At 41.5% G+C, this 18,447-nt stretch overlaps 1 protein-coding gene across 5 annotated transcripts in view; it reads left to right on the top strand.

Moving 5' to 3' along the window:
- PCGF5 (polycomb group ring finger 5) overlaps nt 1-18,447 on the top strand; it is a 115,040-nt gene that overhangs the window by 71,016 nt on the left and 25,577 nt on the right. For all 5 annotated transcript variants that reach the window (XM_018041378.1, XM_018041379.1, XM_018041381.1 and 2 more), the window contains exons 3-6: nt 8,154-8,250; nt 15,069-15,124; nt 15,236-15,295; nt 18,069-18,217. In XM_018041378.1, coding sequence (XP_017896867.1) covers nt 8,154-8,250; nt 15,069-15,124; nt 15,236-15,295; nt 18,069-18,217 — 362 coding nt within the window. The remainder of the gene's footprint in view (nt 1-8,153; nt 8,251-15,068; nt 15,125-15,235; nt 15,296-18,068; nt 18,218-18,447) is intronic.

The following is an 18,447-nucleotide window of genomic DNA, read 5'->3' as shown; positions in this document are numbered from 1 at the left end:
CCAGGAATCGAACCAGGGTCTCCTGCATTGCAGGCGGACTCTTTACCAACTGAGCTATAAATATTGGTGAAGAGCATGTGGAATTAGGGTGTTGAGTGTGACCACCTGGCAGATGACGGACCCGCTTTTGAGGGTCATGATCAAGAATTTAAGGTGAGGACCGGTCAGCATGGTGCATTTTTTCTCCCGCAGTGTTCAGCGGGAATCCTGTAGAGCAGTGTGTAGAGTTGGATATAGCCCAGGTTGACAGTTCACCTGATTAAGTATGACAAAAGAAGAGTTGTAGGAGAGCGGAGCTGTCCAGAGTCTGCGTGTGAAAGTGATTATTCTGGTCGGCTGTGGAATTCATACCGATGAGGAGGGCAATGAGGGCATGGTGGGCCTCACCCTGGAGTCCCACTTGACTCCTTAAGTCTGTCTGTAGAAAGCCTTCCTGGACTTTGTGGTCTCCTGGCCTGCTTGGTCTCGGATTCGCCTACTGTGCTGAAGCCCCAAGACTCTCCTAACCTGGCTCAGCAGGCCTTGCTGTCTGTCCCTCTGTCCTGGCAAAGCAAGAATAAAGCAGTCTCAATAGTAACGCTGTCCTTTGTGTTCTCTGTGAAATTGTAACTCATGTAGGCCTTTGAAAGAACTGTGCTGTTTAAGAGAAATAAAGATGTTCATTAGTCCCTTTTATGAGTAAAACTAGGAGATCCTGTCTCATGGAAGCAAATTACAACTGCTCTGGAAATCTTTAAAAATAATGTCAGTTTTACGTGTAAATATGTATCAAGCAGCAAGCCGATGCCTCTTCTCTTTGCCGATGATCACAGTTTACTTACAGACTGTTAGCAGATAAAAGACAAATTTTTCAAAGGCAAACTGTGTCAAATGAATGTTATCAAGAAGGGCATATAAAGATAGTGATGTGCTTCAGGAAGTAAGAAAAAATCTACTCCTTTGTTGAGAGTTAAAACCAACACATTCAGATGATTTTAACAAAGTCAGCATTTGATCACTTTTAATAAACAGGCTTACTAATGAATGACATGACCAAGGACATGAGAGAAAAGACTGTTACTGTTTTGTTATCCATGATATCAGAAGTGGTGCTCAAAAAGAGAAATTGCTGTAGATCACCGTGTCATCGGGGCTTCCCTTGCGGCTCAGCTGGTAAAGAATCTGCCCACAAAGCGAGAGACCTGGGTTCGATCCCTGGGTTGGGAAGATCCCCTGGAGAAGGGAAAGGCTACCCACTCCAGTATTCAGGCCTGGAGAATTCCATGGACTGTCTAGCCCACGGGGTCGCAAAGAGTCAGACACTACTGAGCCGCTTTCCCTTTCACTGTCATCAAAGCTAGGAAGCTAGTTTTCTGTGAGAGATGTGGGTGGGGCATACATGTGAGATCGCAACAGCTAGTGGGCCTTGTACCTGTTGGGACGAACCTGCCCCCCTCAAGAATTTGAAAATTAAAATATGGAAGAGCCTTTTAATAGTTGAACTATTGGAGTCAACTTAGAAATCGTGCTTCTGAGCAAGTATATGGAAAGCGATCAGGAGGAGACACAACAAGGTTTCTCCTGTACCCAGGAGGCTATGCTGGAGTTGTGTTAAACGTATTAAGGAAGGAGTATCGAAGTGTTGATCAGTCTTGTATCCTCAGCCCCAGAAAAAGAAGTGTCGTATGTGCAAAGATAGGCAGTTCCCATGTAGGTGACGCGGTGTGTCATCAATTTGATACTTGAGTTGCGAGACTATCTCTAGGGTAAATATGGCTGCAGACGGTTAAAACCAGTACATGATCGACATTTCAAGTTCCATTAGCAAGATCATCTGTTACTTAAGATAGATGTGTCAAACTAATCATGGTCTGATGCCGTTCAATATTCAATTGCTGATGCCTTTTTGTTAGGATTTTTATGCTCATCAGGCAAGCTGATTTATAGTGATAGCTCACATTTATTAAATAGAAGTTACCAGTTACTCGTTTACACATTTTATGTATATTAGCTCATTTAATCCTCATAAGAGCCACGTGAGATAGATATCCTTGTTATCCCCCTGTACAGAGACACACAGAGTAATTTGCCTAATGGCAGAACTGGGATTCAGATTGAGCTGTCTGCCTCAAGACTGTCTTTTACCTGCTAGAACCACGTGCTGTACTATCTGGGCTTCTCATGTAAACCTGCCCTCTAGGGGAACAACACAGTAATCCCATATTCTTGTGGTTATGTTTTGTCTTCTGTTAAAATGATTTCCTGATGGTGAATAACACAGTGCCTTCTGGTTATGACTTGGCAGACGGCCAGCTCCTGGACTGGGCAGCCTCACTGAGGCATTCACCAGTAAGTATTTGGTGGCCAGGATTTCCCAGTTGTCTTCTGGCTGCCTCAGTAAGAGAGCTTTGCAGAGTTGGAGTCCTGGTGCCAATCCCAGAGATTTTGATTTAATTGCTCTGGGATGAGGCCTATGAATCTGTTCTTTAAAAAAAAAAAAAAATTTCACTGGTGATTGTGGTGCCCATCAAAATTTGAAAACTACTGCTTCAGATGACACATGACTCTTTGTCAATTTGTTTAACAACCTAGTTTAAATCTAAGGCACGGCAAAAGGAACAATTTCACTTAGTAAGCTTTGGCAGAAGTTTAATGATGGTTCTGATGAGCTAAATATAAAGATCAGTTAAAAATATGAAATCTTGATGCCTGGGACCAAATGGTATTGGCTTTAAGATGTGTAGCGGAGTGGTTTGGATTTTAGGCCTTGAGCTGGACATCCAGGCTGGGGATAGATGCCCTGTCTGTTGCACAGCTGGGCACATGTGGGCAGCCTGCTCAGGCTCTCCGGTACTGCACTCCTCCTTTGCCGGAGGGGGATGGTAGCTCCATACTGTAATCCATACAAAGTCCCGAGCTCAGAACCTTCTATTTGGTTAGTGTTCAGTAAACGCTAGCACTTGTTGCCATTTAAGTGTTTTTCCAACTGGGGATATCTTTGGTGAGCCTAATTCCCTTTCTGACCGGGTGTTTCTGCTTGCTCCAGCATGTCTCTTTAGAGTGGCTGCTGAGGGTGAAGACTTTATTTGGTCTCCACACACAGCCTTAACAGCAGACTGGGACCTTTATAAACATTATTCTTGAACCACCTGAGTTAACCAGTATGGCAGTTGAGCAATTAGCTTAGTATTAAATCTTAAAGATATTTAAAAAATGTTTTCAGCTACTATAAACTAGGAATCAAAGGTCAGTTTTATAGTGATTTTTTTAAAGCATCTGAGCGAAAACAAATTCTCATTTTACTTTTTTCAGTTTCACTGAACTTCTGGCCTGGATTTTCTCAGGTTCTAATTTGTGTAAGGTTGTGCTTTATTAACAGCTTTTAAAAGAGTATGGAAGATGTATTTCTAGAGTTTCTTGGGATTTTCTTTTAAGGACTATATAAGATGCTGAAGGAGTTCGAATTCTCCGTTTGGACATATTTAAGGCTCCCAAATTAAGGGATCAGGCTTTCTTTTTCTGTATTCTTTAGACCTGTAGATATAAAATTAGAAGAAAATGTAGCATATAGGCGTGCATTGAGTAAGAAAATGGGCTCTTGATTCAAGTCCTGGCTTTCACCACTTATGGACTCCATGATTTCTGGCAAATTTCTAAAGTTCTCTATTCAATTTCTTCATCTGTAAGAGGCCTGATAATAATACCTAATTAATGGGGTTGTAATGAATATTAAATTATGTCAACTATATGTTGAGGCACTTGAGAGTATAGCTTGTTATTGTTCAATCCCTAAGTCGTGTCTATCTCTTTGCTACCCCAGAGACTGTGTAGCGGGCGAGGCTCCTCTGTCCTCCTTTGTCTCCTGGAGTTTGCTCAAATTCATGTCCATTGAGTCAGTGATGCTCTCTGACCATCTCATCCTCTGCCACTCCCTTCTCCTTTCACCTTCAATCTTTCCCAGCCTTAGAGCCTTTTCCAGTGACTCAGCTCTTCGCATCAGGTGGCCAAAGTGTTGGAGCTTCAGCAACAGTCCTTCCAAGGAATATTCAGGGCTGATTTCCTTTAGGATTGACTGGTTTTCTTCTTGCAGTCCAGGGGATTCTCAAGTCTTCTCCAACACAATTCAAAAGCATAAGAAGGTGCCTGTTGCATAAACCTTTTAAGCATTGATGATTTTGATGAAAATGATGACATCCACCCAAAACATCTGAACAAAAAAGAAAACTAGAATAAAAATATTTTAGCATCTTAAATTTTTCTCGTAAACTGTTTGGGAAAAATTTTTAATTAAAAATAATTATGGGCCTTAGCCTATGAAAAAATATTTAATTCTTTTAATGTAATACTTTATGTAGTAAGGTTAATTCCTACATCCTATGGGATGGCTTAATTCCATAGCACAAGCTGGAATCAAGATTGCCGGGAGAAATATCAATAACCTCAGATATGCAGATGATACCACCCTTATGGCAGAATTATGGAATTAAAAAGCCTCTTGATGAAAGTGAAAGAGGAGAGTGAAAAAGTTGGCTTAAAGCTCAACATTCAGAAAACTAAGATCATGGCATCTGGTCCCATCACTTCATGGGAAATAGATGGGGAAACAGTGTCAGACTTTATTTTGGGGGGGCTCCAAAATGACTGCAGATGGTGATTACAGCCATGAAACTAAAAGATGCTTACTCCTTGGAAGGAAAGTTATGACCAACCTAGACAGCATATTAAAAAAGCAGAGATATTACTTTGCCAACAAAGGTCCATCTAGTCAAGGCTATGGTTTATCCAGTGGTCATGTATGGATGTGAGAGTTAGACTGTGAAGAAAGCTGAGTGCCGAAGAATTGATGCTTTTGAACTGTGGTGTTGAAGAGGACTCTTAAGAGTCCCTTGGACTGCAAGGAGATCCAACCAGTCCATTCTAAAGGAGACCAGTCCTGGGTGTTCTTTGGAAGGACTGATGCTAAAACTGAAACTCCAGTACTTTGGCCACCTCATGTGAAGAGTTGACTCATTGGAAAAGACTCTGATGCCGGGAGGGATTGGGGGCAGGAGGAGAAGGGGACGACAGAGGATAAGATGGCTGGATGGGATCACGGACTCGATGGACATGAGTTTGGGTGAACTCCAGGAGCTGGTGATGGATAGGGAGGCCTGGCATGCTGCGATTCATGAGGTCACAAGGAGTCAGACGCAACTGAACTGCACTGATGGGATGGCTTATCTGTCATGTTTAGTTGGTAGTCGGATTTAGCAGAGAAGCTGAAGATGTTTTTGGAGTTGTATTTCTACATTACATTCTTTTCCTTTGTTAAAAAAAAGTTTTTATTTTTTTTTCCTTTGTTAAAAAAAATGTTTTTAATCTGACAAAATTTGTGATCCCCTATCAGAAAACCTGGATTCAAGTGTCTGTGCTGCCATTCATCAGGGAAGGCAGGTCACCTGGCTATGAGAACCTCTTCTCCTTTATCTGCAAAAGTAGAATAAGATACTGTATCTCACACATTTGTGTGAGAAATAAAGTTGCCTCCTAATGGGGCTTTCTACTCCCTCTGTTCTGCACAGTAGAAATAAAATGTGAGCTACCGATGTAATTTTAAGTTTTCTAGTAGCCACATTAAATAAAGAAATGAAATTAGTTTTAATATATTTTATTTAATCTGGTATGTCTAAAATATTATCACTCCAACATGTTAATATGAAAATTATTAATAGGATTATTCTTTTCATTGTCAGTCTTTGAGATCTGGTGTGTAATTTATACTTAGAGCACATCTCAACTTGAACTAGCAACATTTCAAGTGCTCAGGAGCCACATTCTGCTAGTGGCTATCAGTCCAGATCTGGAATACAGATTACTGGTCCCATCCCTGAGCACCTTGAGGCTGCCTTGGCCTCAAGCAGCCTTATTCTTGAAACTGTGTGCACCTCTGGACAAATGAGCCTGACATTTCTTTCTGCATCAACCTGGATTAGTATCTTTGTCCCTGAGAAGACAGGCTCCTGCCCTTAGCCTTCTAGCTGACCCACATGAGCACTTGCTCTGGATATGTCACGTGGATATGATGTTGGCCGAGGGCGAGAGACAACCAGGAATTCCTGAGAATGATAAACCTTTTGAACCATAACCATCAGAATTCCAGGGCAGGAGCTGAAGTTCAGGACAGGATCAGGCTTCCTAATACCCTTCATTCTTGCCTCTTATCTGTCCTATTTGCCTTCTTTCCCACATTTTAGAGATTTATCTGGTGTCCCTGGGAAAACAGCAAATACCAGCAGTCTGCTAAAGAATTCAGCTTTTCCCACCTCTGCTCAGTATTGATTAGCAAGGTAGCCCTTCCTTCCTAAACATTAACTTTTAAAAAAGACATTCAGAATGTTTTGGAGGCCAGGAAATTTGGAGAAAAGAAATACTCACATCTACGCTTTTTTTTTTTTAGGGTTTTGTACTGCTGTTTTTCACCCAAATTTGGGGAGAAATGTAGTAGAGGAGTGTTACCCCAATAGCTGTATGTAACGGTAAAAAGATGTAGAGAATAGGGCGCCCAGGTGTACTCATCCAGCAAAAAAGTCTGCTCAGATGTCAGCTTCTCAGGAAGAAGTCCTACCCTGATCACTCTTACCTAAAATAGCCCCCAGCCTGCAGCACTCTCTCTCGCTACAGTTTTTTGTCTGTTTTGTAGATATCATTTATTACTAACTAAAATTCTTTGACTTCCCAAATAGAATATAAGCTCCATAAGAGTATGAACTTTGTTTTGTTTATCCCTGCGTCCCCCAACTCCTAATATAATGCTTGGCTGTTGCAAGTGAAAAGTGAAAGTGTTAGTCTCTCAGTCCTGTCCAACTCTTTGCGACCCCATGGACTGTAGCCCACCAGGCTTCTCCATCCATGGCATTTTCTGGCAAGAATACTGCACTGGGTTGCCATTTCCTTCTCCAGGGGATCTTCCCGACTCAGGGATCCAACCCAGGTCTCCTGCATTACAGGCAGACTCTACCTTCTCAGCCACCAGGGAAGCTGGCTATTGAATCAATGAATAAATAAGTGAAAGGAAATACTGTATGTACTGAAAATTTTAAAATTAGTTTCCTAGGAGAAGTCTACCCTGACCATTGTTTCTCTGACCAGTGTATGTGATAAGTTTGAATTTTCAGACCTAATCTCAGTGGTAGGAATTCTGGTGTTTATTCTAGGTCAATCGTATAGATAAATTTTCACTGCTTTTAGATAGTCCAGGGCTTGCAGAGGGGAGAAGAATAGTGTGTAATGAAGTCGTAAAAGGGGGAGCTGATCTGTACCGGTGAAAATTTCAGATTACATAGGGTAATAGAATGGAAGAGGGGGCATTGGGATAGGGAATTGGGCTGAAGATTTTTTACAGTTCAGCTGCTGTTTATGTCTCAGGTTTTTGGGCAAGAAAGTTGGTGAATAAGAAGCTTAGGGAAAAGGTGGGAGAGAGTCTTAACCAGAAAGATTAGTATTGTTTGGAGGAGGGGTTGGCTATATAGACTTGTGCCCCAAAAGCCACAAATGGTACTTCTGTTGTCTTTATTTATAATAAGCTTTATTTAACATCTTAATTAATTAATCCTCGGTGGTTCTTTTGGCTTACCTCTTGTGCGTTTGCACCAGCTTGATGTCACTGGCTATACTTCATGGCCCTTGGGATTATGGTCCTGTGAGCACAGACGCATCATACTCTGCACGGGCCAGAAGTTCTGTTGAAACTCCTGGTTTGTCCCAGGAGCACCCTGCCCATAAAAACTAATCCAGGCATGTTGAGAACTCTCAAATATTATTAAGTACTATTTATATTGCATTCAAGTAAACTTTTAGCAAAAGAAATAAATTCAGATTTACCAGCCTTTACTGTTCCTTGTTCTACTTCTTTAAATGAGAAAATCTATTGTTGTATGTAAATGCATCAAATTTTTTACATACTCTGAATAAATTGTTTGGTTTGTGAATATATTTAAGAATAACAATAATCAAAATAGTTAATTTTTATATTGTGGCAGTAGGCTTTATTTCAGGTGTTTTTAAAATAGTGTTATTTTAAGGTTTTATAAAGTTTGATTACTAGCATTTTATGTGTAGTAGATGATTTATAGGGACTGTCTAGTTATACTAAGTTCAAGTGATGTATTTTAATCTAACATCTTGTTTCTTCTCAGTCTGCAAGACTTGTATTGTCCAGCACTTTGAAGATAGCAATGATTGTCCAAGGTGTGGCAACCAGGTTCATGAGACAAACCCATTAGAAATGTTGAGGTATGTCAATATATTTTTAGTTCCTCCAACTTAAATCATTATATAAGCTCTTAATAATTCTTATTATGCATCATAATACTTGCTGGTGCCTTGACTCAGTTAATGTAGGCTTTGATTTTTGTTTTAAAGCATTTTATTTCAATTTATTTTATTAAGAAGAAATGAAAAATAAGGCTGTACATATTAAATATCTAAGAAATATATTTCCAAATTAAAAATTACAATGTTATCTCAGGATCTCAGGGTGACTTTAGTTGCAGTTATTTTTAGTATTTTATTATTCTACACAGTACTCTGTATTTGTTGAGCTACATGGTAGTGGAAAGAGGGCAGAACTAATAGGGATACTAGTCGTGGGACTCTTAATTTTTAAAAATCTATCATATATTCTACAAGTGTGCTGCTGCTAAGTCGCTTCAGTCATGTCTGACTCTGTGCAACCCCATAGACGGCAGCCCACCAGGCTCCCCCGTCCCTGGGATTCTCCAGGCAAGAACACTGGAGTGGGTTGCCATTTCCGTCTCCAATGCATGAAAGTGAAAAGTGAAGGTGAAGTCGTTCAGTCGTGTCCGACTCTTAGCGACCCCATGGACTGCAGCCCACCAGGCTCCTCCGCCCATGGGATTTTCGAGGCAAGAGTACTGGAGTGGGGTGCCATTGCCTTCTCCGATTCTACAAGTGTACATTTATGTAAAACCAAAAAGAATTTTTAAAATGAGTACCCTTTTCTTAATGGTATAATCATTATACCAAATAAATAGTAATAATATAAAGAAGTATGGTCATATATTTTTAAAGTTAGAAGTGCTCTATAAGATCCTAATCCAAACCAAACCCTTTTTCAAGATTGTAAATGGAAGTTTATAGGAGTGACACTACATTGCCTGAGGCCCAGCAAGCTCAAATGTCACTTCCCGCCACAAACCACTGAACTCATGTTTCCCCCCACGGTTCCTACCATAGTAAAGAGCCCTCGTGAATGCTCATCTCTGTGTAGTGTTTGCCATCATTCTGTAAATCTGGATTTTCAGGTCTTATATCTTTGACTTTTTTTCTATTTTAGTGTCTATAGTCAGAGTAATTTGTCTATAAGTAAATGTCTGCTCCATTGGCTTTCAAAGTTTGGTCCCCACACCGTTACTATCTTAATAGAAATGACAGTTTTGGGGCCCCACCTCAGACCCTCTGAATCAGCAACTCTGAGAAGTGCTGCAAGTGAGGGACATGGCGGGAGGAAGGGAGGTGGTGAAGGGCGGACAGATGCTAGTTCTAAATACAATGGTGAGGATAGGCCTTAATGAGAAGGTGGGATCGGAGCCCAGGATCGCTGTCTCTGAGGGAACAGCCACGCACAGATCTGGGGGAAGTAGGCCTGTTCCAGGTCAGGAGGGCACCTGCAGCTCGTCTGAGGAACCGCATGGGCAGGGGTCAGGAGCTCGGAGATGGGGCCTGTCTCTGACCTAAACAGCTAGAGGGTGAGATAAGGAAGGCTAAGTAAGGAGAGAGCAAGTTTGGGGCTGGCAGATCTGGGATTTAGGCTCCCTGGTGGCTCAGTTGGTAAAGAATCCCCTTGCAGTGGGGGAGACCTGGGTTCAATCCCTGGGTTGGGAAGATCCCCTGGAGAAGGGAAAGGCTACCCATTCCAGCATTCTGGCCTGGAGAATTCCATGGACTGTATAGGACTGAGCAACTTTCACTTCACAGATGGGGAGTTTGGATTTGGACATGTTGAGTCTTTTAATCATTTCAGAGAAGAGGGAAGTTGGCTGGTGAATATACAATTCTTGACTTGAGAGAGGTCTTGCTGGGGTTAAAAATCTGGTGGTCTTCAGTGTGCAGACAGTATTTTAAACCGTGGGACAAGACAGGAGTACGTAAGGGTGTGAGTGCAGAGAGAAGTATGGAGGACAGAGGCTGGGTCCCTGGAACAGTCTGAAGTTGACAGATCAGGAAGAGGGGGCGTAACCAGCAAAGGATACTGAAAAGGCACAGTCAGTATAGGAGAGGGAAGCTTCCAGAGTGTGTGGCCCGGAAGCCAAGCAAAGATGCGGGAGTGCTGGACTGTGATGTTGTAAGGTGAAGACCGAGAGTTGGCAGTTGGATTTAACAACTGGAGGTCAGCAGCCTTGACAGAAGCACTTTCAGCGGAACTGTGAGGCGAAACCTGACTGGACTGTTTCAAGAGAGAAGGGGAGGCGCAAGAGTTAGAAACAGCGAGCATCAACAGCTTTTTTTCAAGTTTTGCCACTAATGGGGGCAAAGATATGGGGTGGTCACTGCTCAAAGAAGCACAGTCAAGAAGGCTTTCATTTTGTGGTGTGGGAGCAGTGCTGACATGTTTGAAAGGAGTGATCCAAGAAAGAGCAAAGCGACCACAATAGGGGAGTGGGGGAGAGGGGGCATTGCTGAAGCAGTGCTCTTGGGAGGGCCAAGGGTGTGGGGTGTAACAGCTGAAGAGACTGGCTTCATGTGGGAGCATCAGCAGACCCTCTGCAGCAGCAGGTGGGAGGGCAGCGTGCACATGCGTGCAGTTGCCGCAGGTCGATACGGTCGGTGCTCAGATTCTGTAGACATTCGTGTCTCACTGAGCAGAAAATGTTGGAGAGGGAAAAATGTGTTGTGCAGGAAAGTAAGAGAATATGTGAACTGGGGAAGTGTAGTGTGAGTCCTGGAAATCGTAAAGGCACATCTGCGTTGTAGTTATGAATTTGAAGGGGTGTGGTTGTGTTTTTTTTTTCCAGCCCAATGGCTACCAGCACAAGTTAACAGTTGGGTTTAACTAGTGTTGTAGTTGTACCAAATAGTTTGAGCAGGTGAGGTGGGGACAAGGGAATCAAAGGTACATGCAAGGTGTGGCTTTAATGATGACTGACTGAGAAGTAAATTCTAAACCGGATGAGCAGGGCAGAGAGCACATGAAATTGGCGAGGGATGATGCATATTACAGGGACAGAAATGAAACTGGTTGATTCCTGATCTGTTTGTACATGAGTGAGTGAGTGAAAGTCACTCAGTCCTGTCTGACTCTTTGAGACTCCATGGACTATACAGCCCGTGGAACTCTCCAGGCCAGGATACTGGAGTGGGTAGCCATTCCTTTCTCCAGAGAATCTTTCCAACCCAGGGATCGAACCCAGGTCCTCCCGCATTACAGGATGATTCTTTACCCGCTGAGCCACAGGGGAAGTCCAGGAATACTGAAGTGGGTAAGATTCAACCAGTCCATCCTAAAGGAAATCAGTCCTGAATGTTCATTGGAAGGACTGATGTTGAAGTTGAAACTCCAATACTTTGGCCACCTGCTGTGAAGAGCTGGCTCATTTGAAAAGACCCTGATGCTGGGAAAGATTAAAGGCAGGAGGAAAAGGGGATGACAGAGGATGAGACGGTTGGATGGCATCACAGACTCAATGGACATGAGTTTGCGTAAACTCCAGTGATGGAGGAGGACAGGGAGGCCTGGCGTGCTGCAGTCCATGGGGTTGCAAAGAGTCGGACACAACTGAGTGATTGAACTGAGCCTATCCCTTCTCCAGAGTATCTTCGTGACCCAGGAATCGAACCAGGGGCTCCTGCATTGCAGGCAGATTCTTTACCAGCTGAGCTATCAGGGAAGCCCCTGTTTGTACATAGTAAGAAGAAATTATGTTAGAGAATTGGCGAATGGGAATGTAGAAATTGAAGAAAAGTAAATAGTTACTACACTCCAGGGAAAGAAAAAAGCTGAACGAGGGGATGTCTTTAATCAGAGTACACTGTGAATATGTATATAGTCATAATCGTGTAAACGTTCACTGTTAAACACAAAAAATGGCAGTAAGACTATCAGGAAGAGGAGAGTTAGGACAGAGTGCACGTTGGGAGGACAGGGGCATGGCGGGATGATGTCAAGAGAGCTAAAGCCTTATCTCCCACAGAAGGAGGTGAGAGAAATCTACACAGCAAAATAGGAATGGCTTTGTTTTTTCTCTATCTATCTATAATATATATAGAAATATGAAAGTAAATACTAATAGAAACAGCTTGGATTTGAAAGTGGTTGTACCTGGGGTTGTAGGAATCAGGAATAGAAAGGGTGGGGCAAGAGAATGTGATATTTTAATATAGCATTTAAGGTTGGGGGAAGTTTGATTTGTTACTTTTGTGTTAATATATGTATTTTGTTGATAGAACAAATATTTAGAGAAATAATACTTCTTTTAAATACTGCAGCTGTTAAATAGACTGGGAAAACTGAATGAGTTAGTATGTGTGTCCTGAAGAATAAGGTGACATTGGTTCGGCTGGAGAGTAGGACTGGGAAAAGAGTATTTGAGCCAGGATGAAGAGCGTGAGGCAGAAAAACAGGTTGGAAAAGGCCAGGCATCCCTAGGGATGACTGACCAGGCCAGCTGGCTAGAGAAGAGTGACCAGACAGCAGCACCACCTGCAATTTGTAGGTTGGACTCAAGTTATAAGAACACCTTAAGCCGGGTGTTGGGAAGAAATTAGTTCTTGCGCAGGCAAGTAATGATCAGATTAGTGCCTAAGGAAAATTCGTTATGAACATGTCAAGGATAAAGAGAATGTCTCTGGGCTGTCCTCTAAGTAGGGTGCTAACTGAGGGAACAGAAGGATGGGAAGTGTGAAAAGACTGGGTGGGAGAAATACCGAGAAGGGGGCTGGATGAGGAAACATGTGAAGCAAGAGAGACAGCCAGGTGAAGATAATGCTTGCATTTTGAGCCTATTTGGGAGTGATACGGTATCATTTCTGCATTTAACTTTAAGAAAGTAAGGCAGGTTTTCAGAGATATTTTGTTGAAGGAGAAGACATAATCTTGACATAGATGAACAGAAAGGAGGAGCTTGAGATATTCGGCATCTGTTGGAAATATGGAACTTGAGCTTCACAGAGAGAGAGAGATAGAGTGTGTGTGCGTGCGTGCGTGTGTGTGTGTCTGTGTATGTGTGTGTGTGATCTGCCTGTATGTTAGTTTTGAAGTCACAAAAGTGGATGAGATCCTCAGGAAAGGAAGTATGTAGAAGAGATCAGAGAGCAGAGCAAAGGAGAATCCTCGGAGGTAGAAGTAGTTGGAAAAAGAAAAATATCTAGGGAACAAAGAAAGTCAATAGGAGAAAAGAAAAATCGAGAAAGGAAATTTTCAAAGAGGCATCACCAGGCAGCATTGACAAACTGCTGCAGAGCATGAGGAGAAAAATGGCTTTAAAAGTAATTAAAATTTTTTAAATTTTAACTCTAAAATTTCTTTTAAAATCTATTCAATAATGGAAGTTATTGATGATTTGGGAAGGTCTGTCAAGTAAGAGAAGCAAAAAATATACAACAGAAATAATGCTGGTTATGCTTTCAAAGTTTTCCAGTTGGAAGAAGAGGTTGAGAATCTGCTAACGCCTTGAGAAGGCAATGGCACCCCACTCCAGTACTCTTGTCTGGAAAATCCCATGGACGGAGGAGCCTGGTGGGCTGTAGTCCTTAGGGTCACTAAGAGTTGGACACAGCTGAGCAGCTTCACTTTCCCTTTTCACTTTCATGCATTGGAGAAGGAAATGGCAACCCACGCCAGTGTTCTTGCCTGGAGAATCCCAGGGACGGTGGAGCCTGGTGGGCTGCCGTCTATGGGGTCGCACAAAGTCAGACACAACTGAAGCGACTTAGCAGCAGCAGCAACGGCTTGAGAAGACGATAGGTTAAGCCAGGATTGGGGGTGCAGTGGTTTAGATGTGAGAAAAGTGTCCATGTTTATTGTCAGAGAAGAGTACTGCAGTTGAGCAGAAGGAAGGAGATGAGAGGGAAGGATGCTGTAGGAGCAGGAGGGCGAGATGAGAAGTGAAGCCACGGAAAGGAGGAGTTGCTCAGATCCAGGAGGGAAAGGAGACAGAAGCAATGGCAAGATAGTGGGCTTTTATTCTGGCCACGCTGATGTTTGGCATGCGGGATCTTACTTCCCCAACCAGGGATTGAACGTGCACCCCTGCAGTGGAAGGGGGGAGTCCTAACCCCTGGACCACAAGGGAAGTCCCCAGTATTAGGTTTTTTATTAGGGAAAATGGTCTCACTTTCTCAGAATGGGGATTTTCTTTCTCTACCAGAGTTGTCGTAGAGATTTTGAAAGTGGCTGGATCAGCTATTGGGGTATAACAGACCACGCCTAAATTTCATGCTGAAAACAACACTAAAAGCGGTTTTGATTCCTCGCGGTTCTGTGTGGTTTGCAGATCCAGGTGGGCCTGCTGGTCTTGGCTGGGCTCACTTAGGTGACTGCAGTTAGAGGCTGGTGGGTCACTGCTCTGCTGATCCTGGCTGGGTTCTGTCCTGTTGGGTTGGGCTGCCCATGGGCTGGTCTGAGATGGCCTTACCAGGGCAGCTTGGCTCTGTAGGACGTGGTGTCGCATCCTCCAGACTTGTTCGTATGGTGGCAGGGTTCCAAGAAAGTGCGCCAAAACACATGAAATGCCTCAGGCTTGGGCTCAGAGCTCAGCGGTGTCACTTGCGCCACATTCTTTAGCCTGAGTATGTTTCAAGGCTGGCCCATATTCTCAGGGTGGAGGAAAAGACCCCCTCCCTTAATCACAGTCCTGTTCAGGGTGGGTAGATTATAGAGAGAACGGGAGACGGGACCATTTTTGTAATCTGTCTGCTACTGGGACAGGCTGGAAATAAATGTGTCCCACCTACAGAGTCGTTGGGTATGGTGCTTGTGCTGAAACCATATGTTCTATATGTTGTAATATACGTGAGATGCAAATCTTAAACATTTACATACTGGATTTTAATGTCTTTATTGTTAGTATATTCTCTTTTTTCCTCTTTGGAAGGTTGGATAACACACTAGAGGAAATTATATTTAAGTTGGTTCCTGGACTACGAGAACGTAAGTTACTCTTCGAATTCTTGCAGATTTTTTGTTTTGTAAAATCACCATTTTTGTTAACGATTTTGTGATTGTTTCTATTATTTTTATACTTTTTTTCTTTTAAATTAGAAGAACTTGAGCGTGAGTCTGAATTTTGGAAGAAAAATAAGCCTCAAGAAAATGGACAAGGTGACTTTTTTTTTTACTTCTATCTGTTGGAATTTCTTAGCTTTTTGTAGCTGTGGTGAACTCATCTCTCTCTCCAAGTTCAAATTTCTCCTGTACAATAATATTGTGTACCCCTTTATATTATGAACTTTTCTGTGATTATGAACTTTTAATATAGAATCATGAGATTTTGTGTAAATGCATGTAAAATCTGGGTCAGTCCAATTGAAGGTAATTGGAAATAGAGGAAACTGGGAAAAGAAAAAGGAGATAAGACAGAAAAGTGACCACTGATTATAGCAGAATTAGCTAAAGAGCTACAGGAAGCTGAAGAAATAGCCACAGCCTGCAGCTGAACAGTGAGGGGGTTATGGTTGTCTTTATTTTATTTTGTATATTTAATAGGAGAAGGGACTTGAATGTAGCTGAAAGCCATATAGATCAGAGGATCTTGCTATGCTCTGATAATCTGGAATGAGCTTTTCATAGGTAAAGTTCCAATAATACAAATTTATATATTCTGAGATTTGAAAAATATTTCTAGGTGTTTCTGGGAACTTTCCCCCTCACATATGTTAAGTGTTCAGATTTGCCTTTTAGGTCCCAGGAGATTCAGCAGTGAGTAATTTTTAATAATTAAGGAAACTGGCAGACATTACTGGGTAGAGAAGAAAAGGCTTTTAGTACGTATATAATTCACATAAAAGGAAAAAAAGTACAACATATATGAAATTATAAGGAAGAAGTGTCCTTTCGTTTTGTCATTTATTATGAGATTTGTTTCAGGATGGCCTGAATACCACTGAAATGTTTCAAGGATTGCATGTGTTTTTGTAGGCTCATTCTTCTATAGAGCTCAGTTTTCCAGCTTTGGTTTTCCCATAAGATTCATAGGATTGTCAGTTACATACGTATATTTGAAATGGCTTTCTCTCTTCATATGAAAAATGGGGATCAGAGGTGGGTTTTTTTGAGTTCATCTGAACTGTGCAGGACTGGTTTCCTAAAGCAGGGAAAGTTTGAGAATTATTTTGAATGGAATAAGGTAGCAAGGGATTATTTTTAATCTATAATTAAAACACTGAAATGGGCAAAGAAGCCAAGCCTGGCAAAAAAAGACTTAATTAAAGGCTTATTTTACCCAGATGTAAACTGCAATTTATACAGTAGTGCCATAGGAAAACATAAAGGTAAAATTGACTGAATGCTCCAGTTTTTAACTACGTTTTCAAGACAGTAGGAGCCAGGGCTTGTCATCAGAAGCTGTGTGGTCAGGTTAGTCCATGACTCTGCGGCTCACAGAGGGACTAGTGAAGGACCACAGCCTGAGTTGTGTTTCTCTCCTTTCCCCCATATTTCTGTCTTTTAAAAATAGTTTTATCATATTTGGTCTTAAATTGGGTAGAGGATTTGGACCTTTTCTTGGAGCTGGAGCTTGGTCCATAGAAGGCAGCTCCTTTCTAGGTAATTTCCATATAAAAAGGCAGGAGAGAACACCCACCTCCCCTGTGCAGCACATCTGGGATGCTTTTCCACAGTCGATACAGAGAAGCTAACTCATCTCTCTTTTTTAATCTAACTGGTCTGTTTTTTTCCTGGGCTTTTCTATACTGTAATGCTTGACTGGCTCGCTCTTTCAAGTTTCAGCTTACATTTTATCTGGAAATCGCCCCTGAATCTTCGCTTCACCACAGAATTTGGGTTTCTTACCCCCTCTGTTATGTGTGCCCACTTGGCCCGTCTTACCTCTTACATCAGAGTCTATCAGCTTCTCCGTCTGTTTCCTTTACTTGCCTGTACCACCTTCTATACCCTGACACTGTAAGAGTGAGGATGACCTCATAGTTTCAGTGTTGTTCCCTCAGGCTTCATCTAACAGAATTAAAGGCTCTCAATAAACAAACGAATCATTAAATATATGTGCATTATATGTAGCCTGCTGGCATTTCATAGGTTAAATACATCTGATTATAATGTGAAATGTTCTCAGGTTTCTTTGATGGTGTTTTACTATGTTAGTTGCATGCATGTTAACAAAGCTGATTCATTCTACTCGCTGTTTCACTAGCTAATTAATTCTGAACTTAAATATTTCAGTTTTACTAAATATTTAGTTTACTTAGTTTTAAACTTTGAATAAATGTAGAATTTGGAAGCATTTTTTTCTTTGATCAAAAACACTTTATTATGTTTATACAAACTTGAAATTCTAATTACATACGTTGACTGAACTGTTTAAACGATGTAGTTAAAAAAAAACATTTCATACATTTCTTTAAACAATGTATGTTCAAAAGTATTAATTTATCAAATATATATTGTTGTGTTGTTTAGTGACTAAGTTGTGTCTGACTCTCCGTGACCCCCTGGACTATAGCCCGCCAGGCTCCTCTGTCCATGGAATTTACAGGCAGGATTACTGGAGTGGGTTGCCATTTTCTTCTTGAGGGTGGAAGTAATTTTATATCCTGTCAATTTCTAAGTGGTCTAATCACTAATGGCAGTCATTTTGTGACCAAATATAGTTAGTCCTAAATCTTTCATTTGGATATCCCGTTGAGTCCAGAATTTGTAAGCTATGCTAATGAGTCACTTAATGGTTTTTTAAAAATATTTCCATTATTGAGTTGCTTGGAACATTTTAAAGGTACTAAAATTTTCGGTTATTCTTCATCAAGAACTGTTAAGAAATGTTTTTTAAATTTGATCTTTGTTCTCATGGTTGGTGTATTGTTGCTTAACTATAAAATCAACTTTGAGTTATATCTAACTTGGGTTTGTTTAAATTATACAGATGATATGTCAAAAGCTGACAAACCTAAAGCAGATGAAGAAGGTGATGAAAACCAAGATGATAAAGACTATCACAGAAGTGACCCACAAATTGCTATATGTCTAGATTGTTTACGAAATAATGGACAATCAGGGGACAACGTAGTAAAGGTGAGTGGACAACTTCAGTTATTTTTTTTATAATCATTTTATAGTAAATCTTCTATAACTTGTTGATAAATTTTCCTAGTGTCTCAGAATGTTTGCTTTCAAAGTTTTTATTAACATAAACAAATAGAACGTCCCTTTCTGATCCTTCCTTTCCTGCAAATTGCCGAGCAGTTGCTTTACTTACTTCAGGCTCCTTCCTCCCAGAACTGAACCGTCCTGGGTCAATGCCG

This window comes from Capra hircus, chromosome 26 (genome assembly GCF_001704415.2).
Source record: "Capra hircus breed San Clemente chromosome 26, ASM170441v1, whole genome shotgun sequence".
NCBI classification, from domain to species: domain Eukaryota; kingdom Metazoa; phylum Chordata; class Mammalia; order Artiodactyla; family Bovidae; genus Capra; species Capra hircus.
The sequence above is the reverse complement of the archived record's forward strand: the minus strand, read 5'-3'. Positions and strand labels throughout refer to the sequence as shown.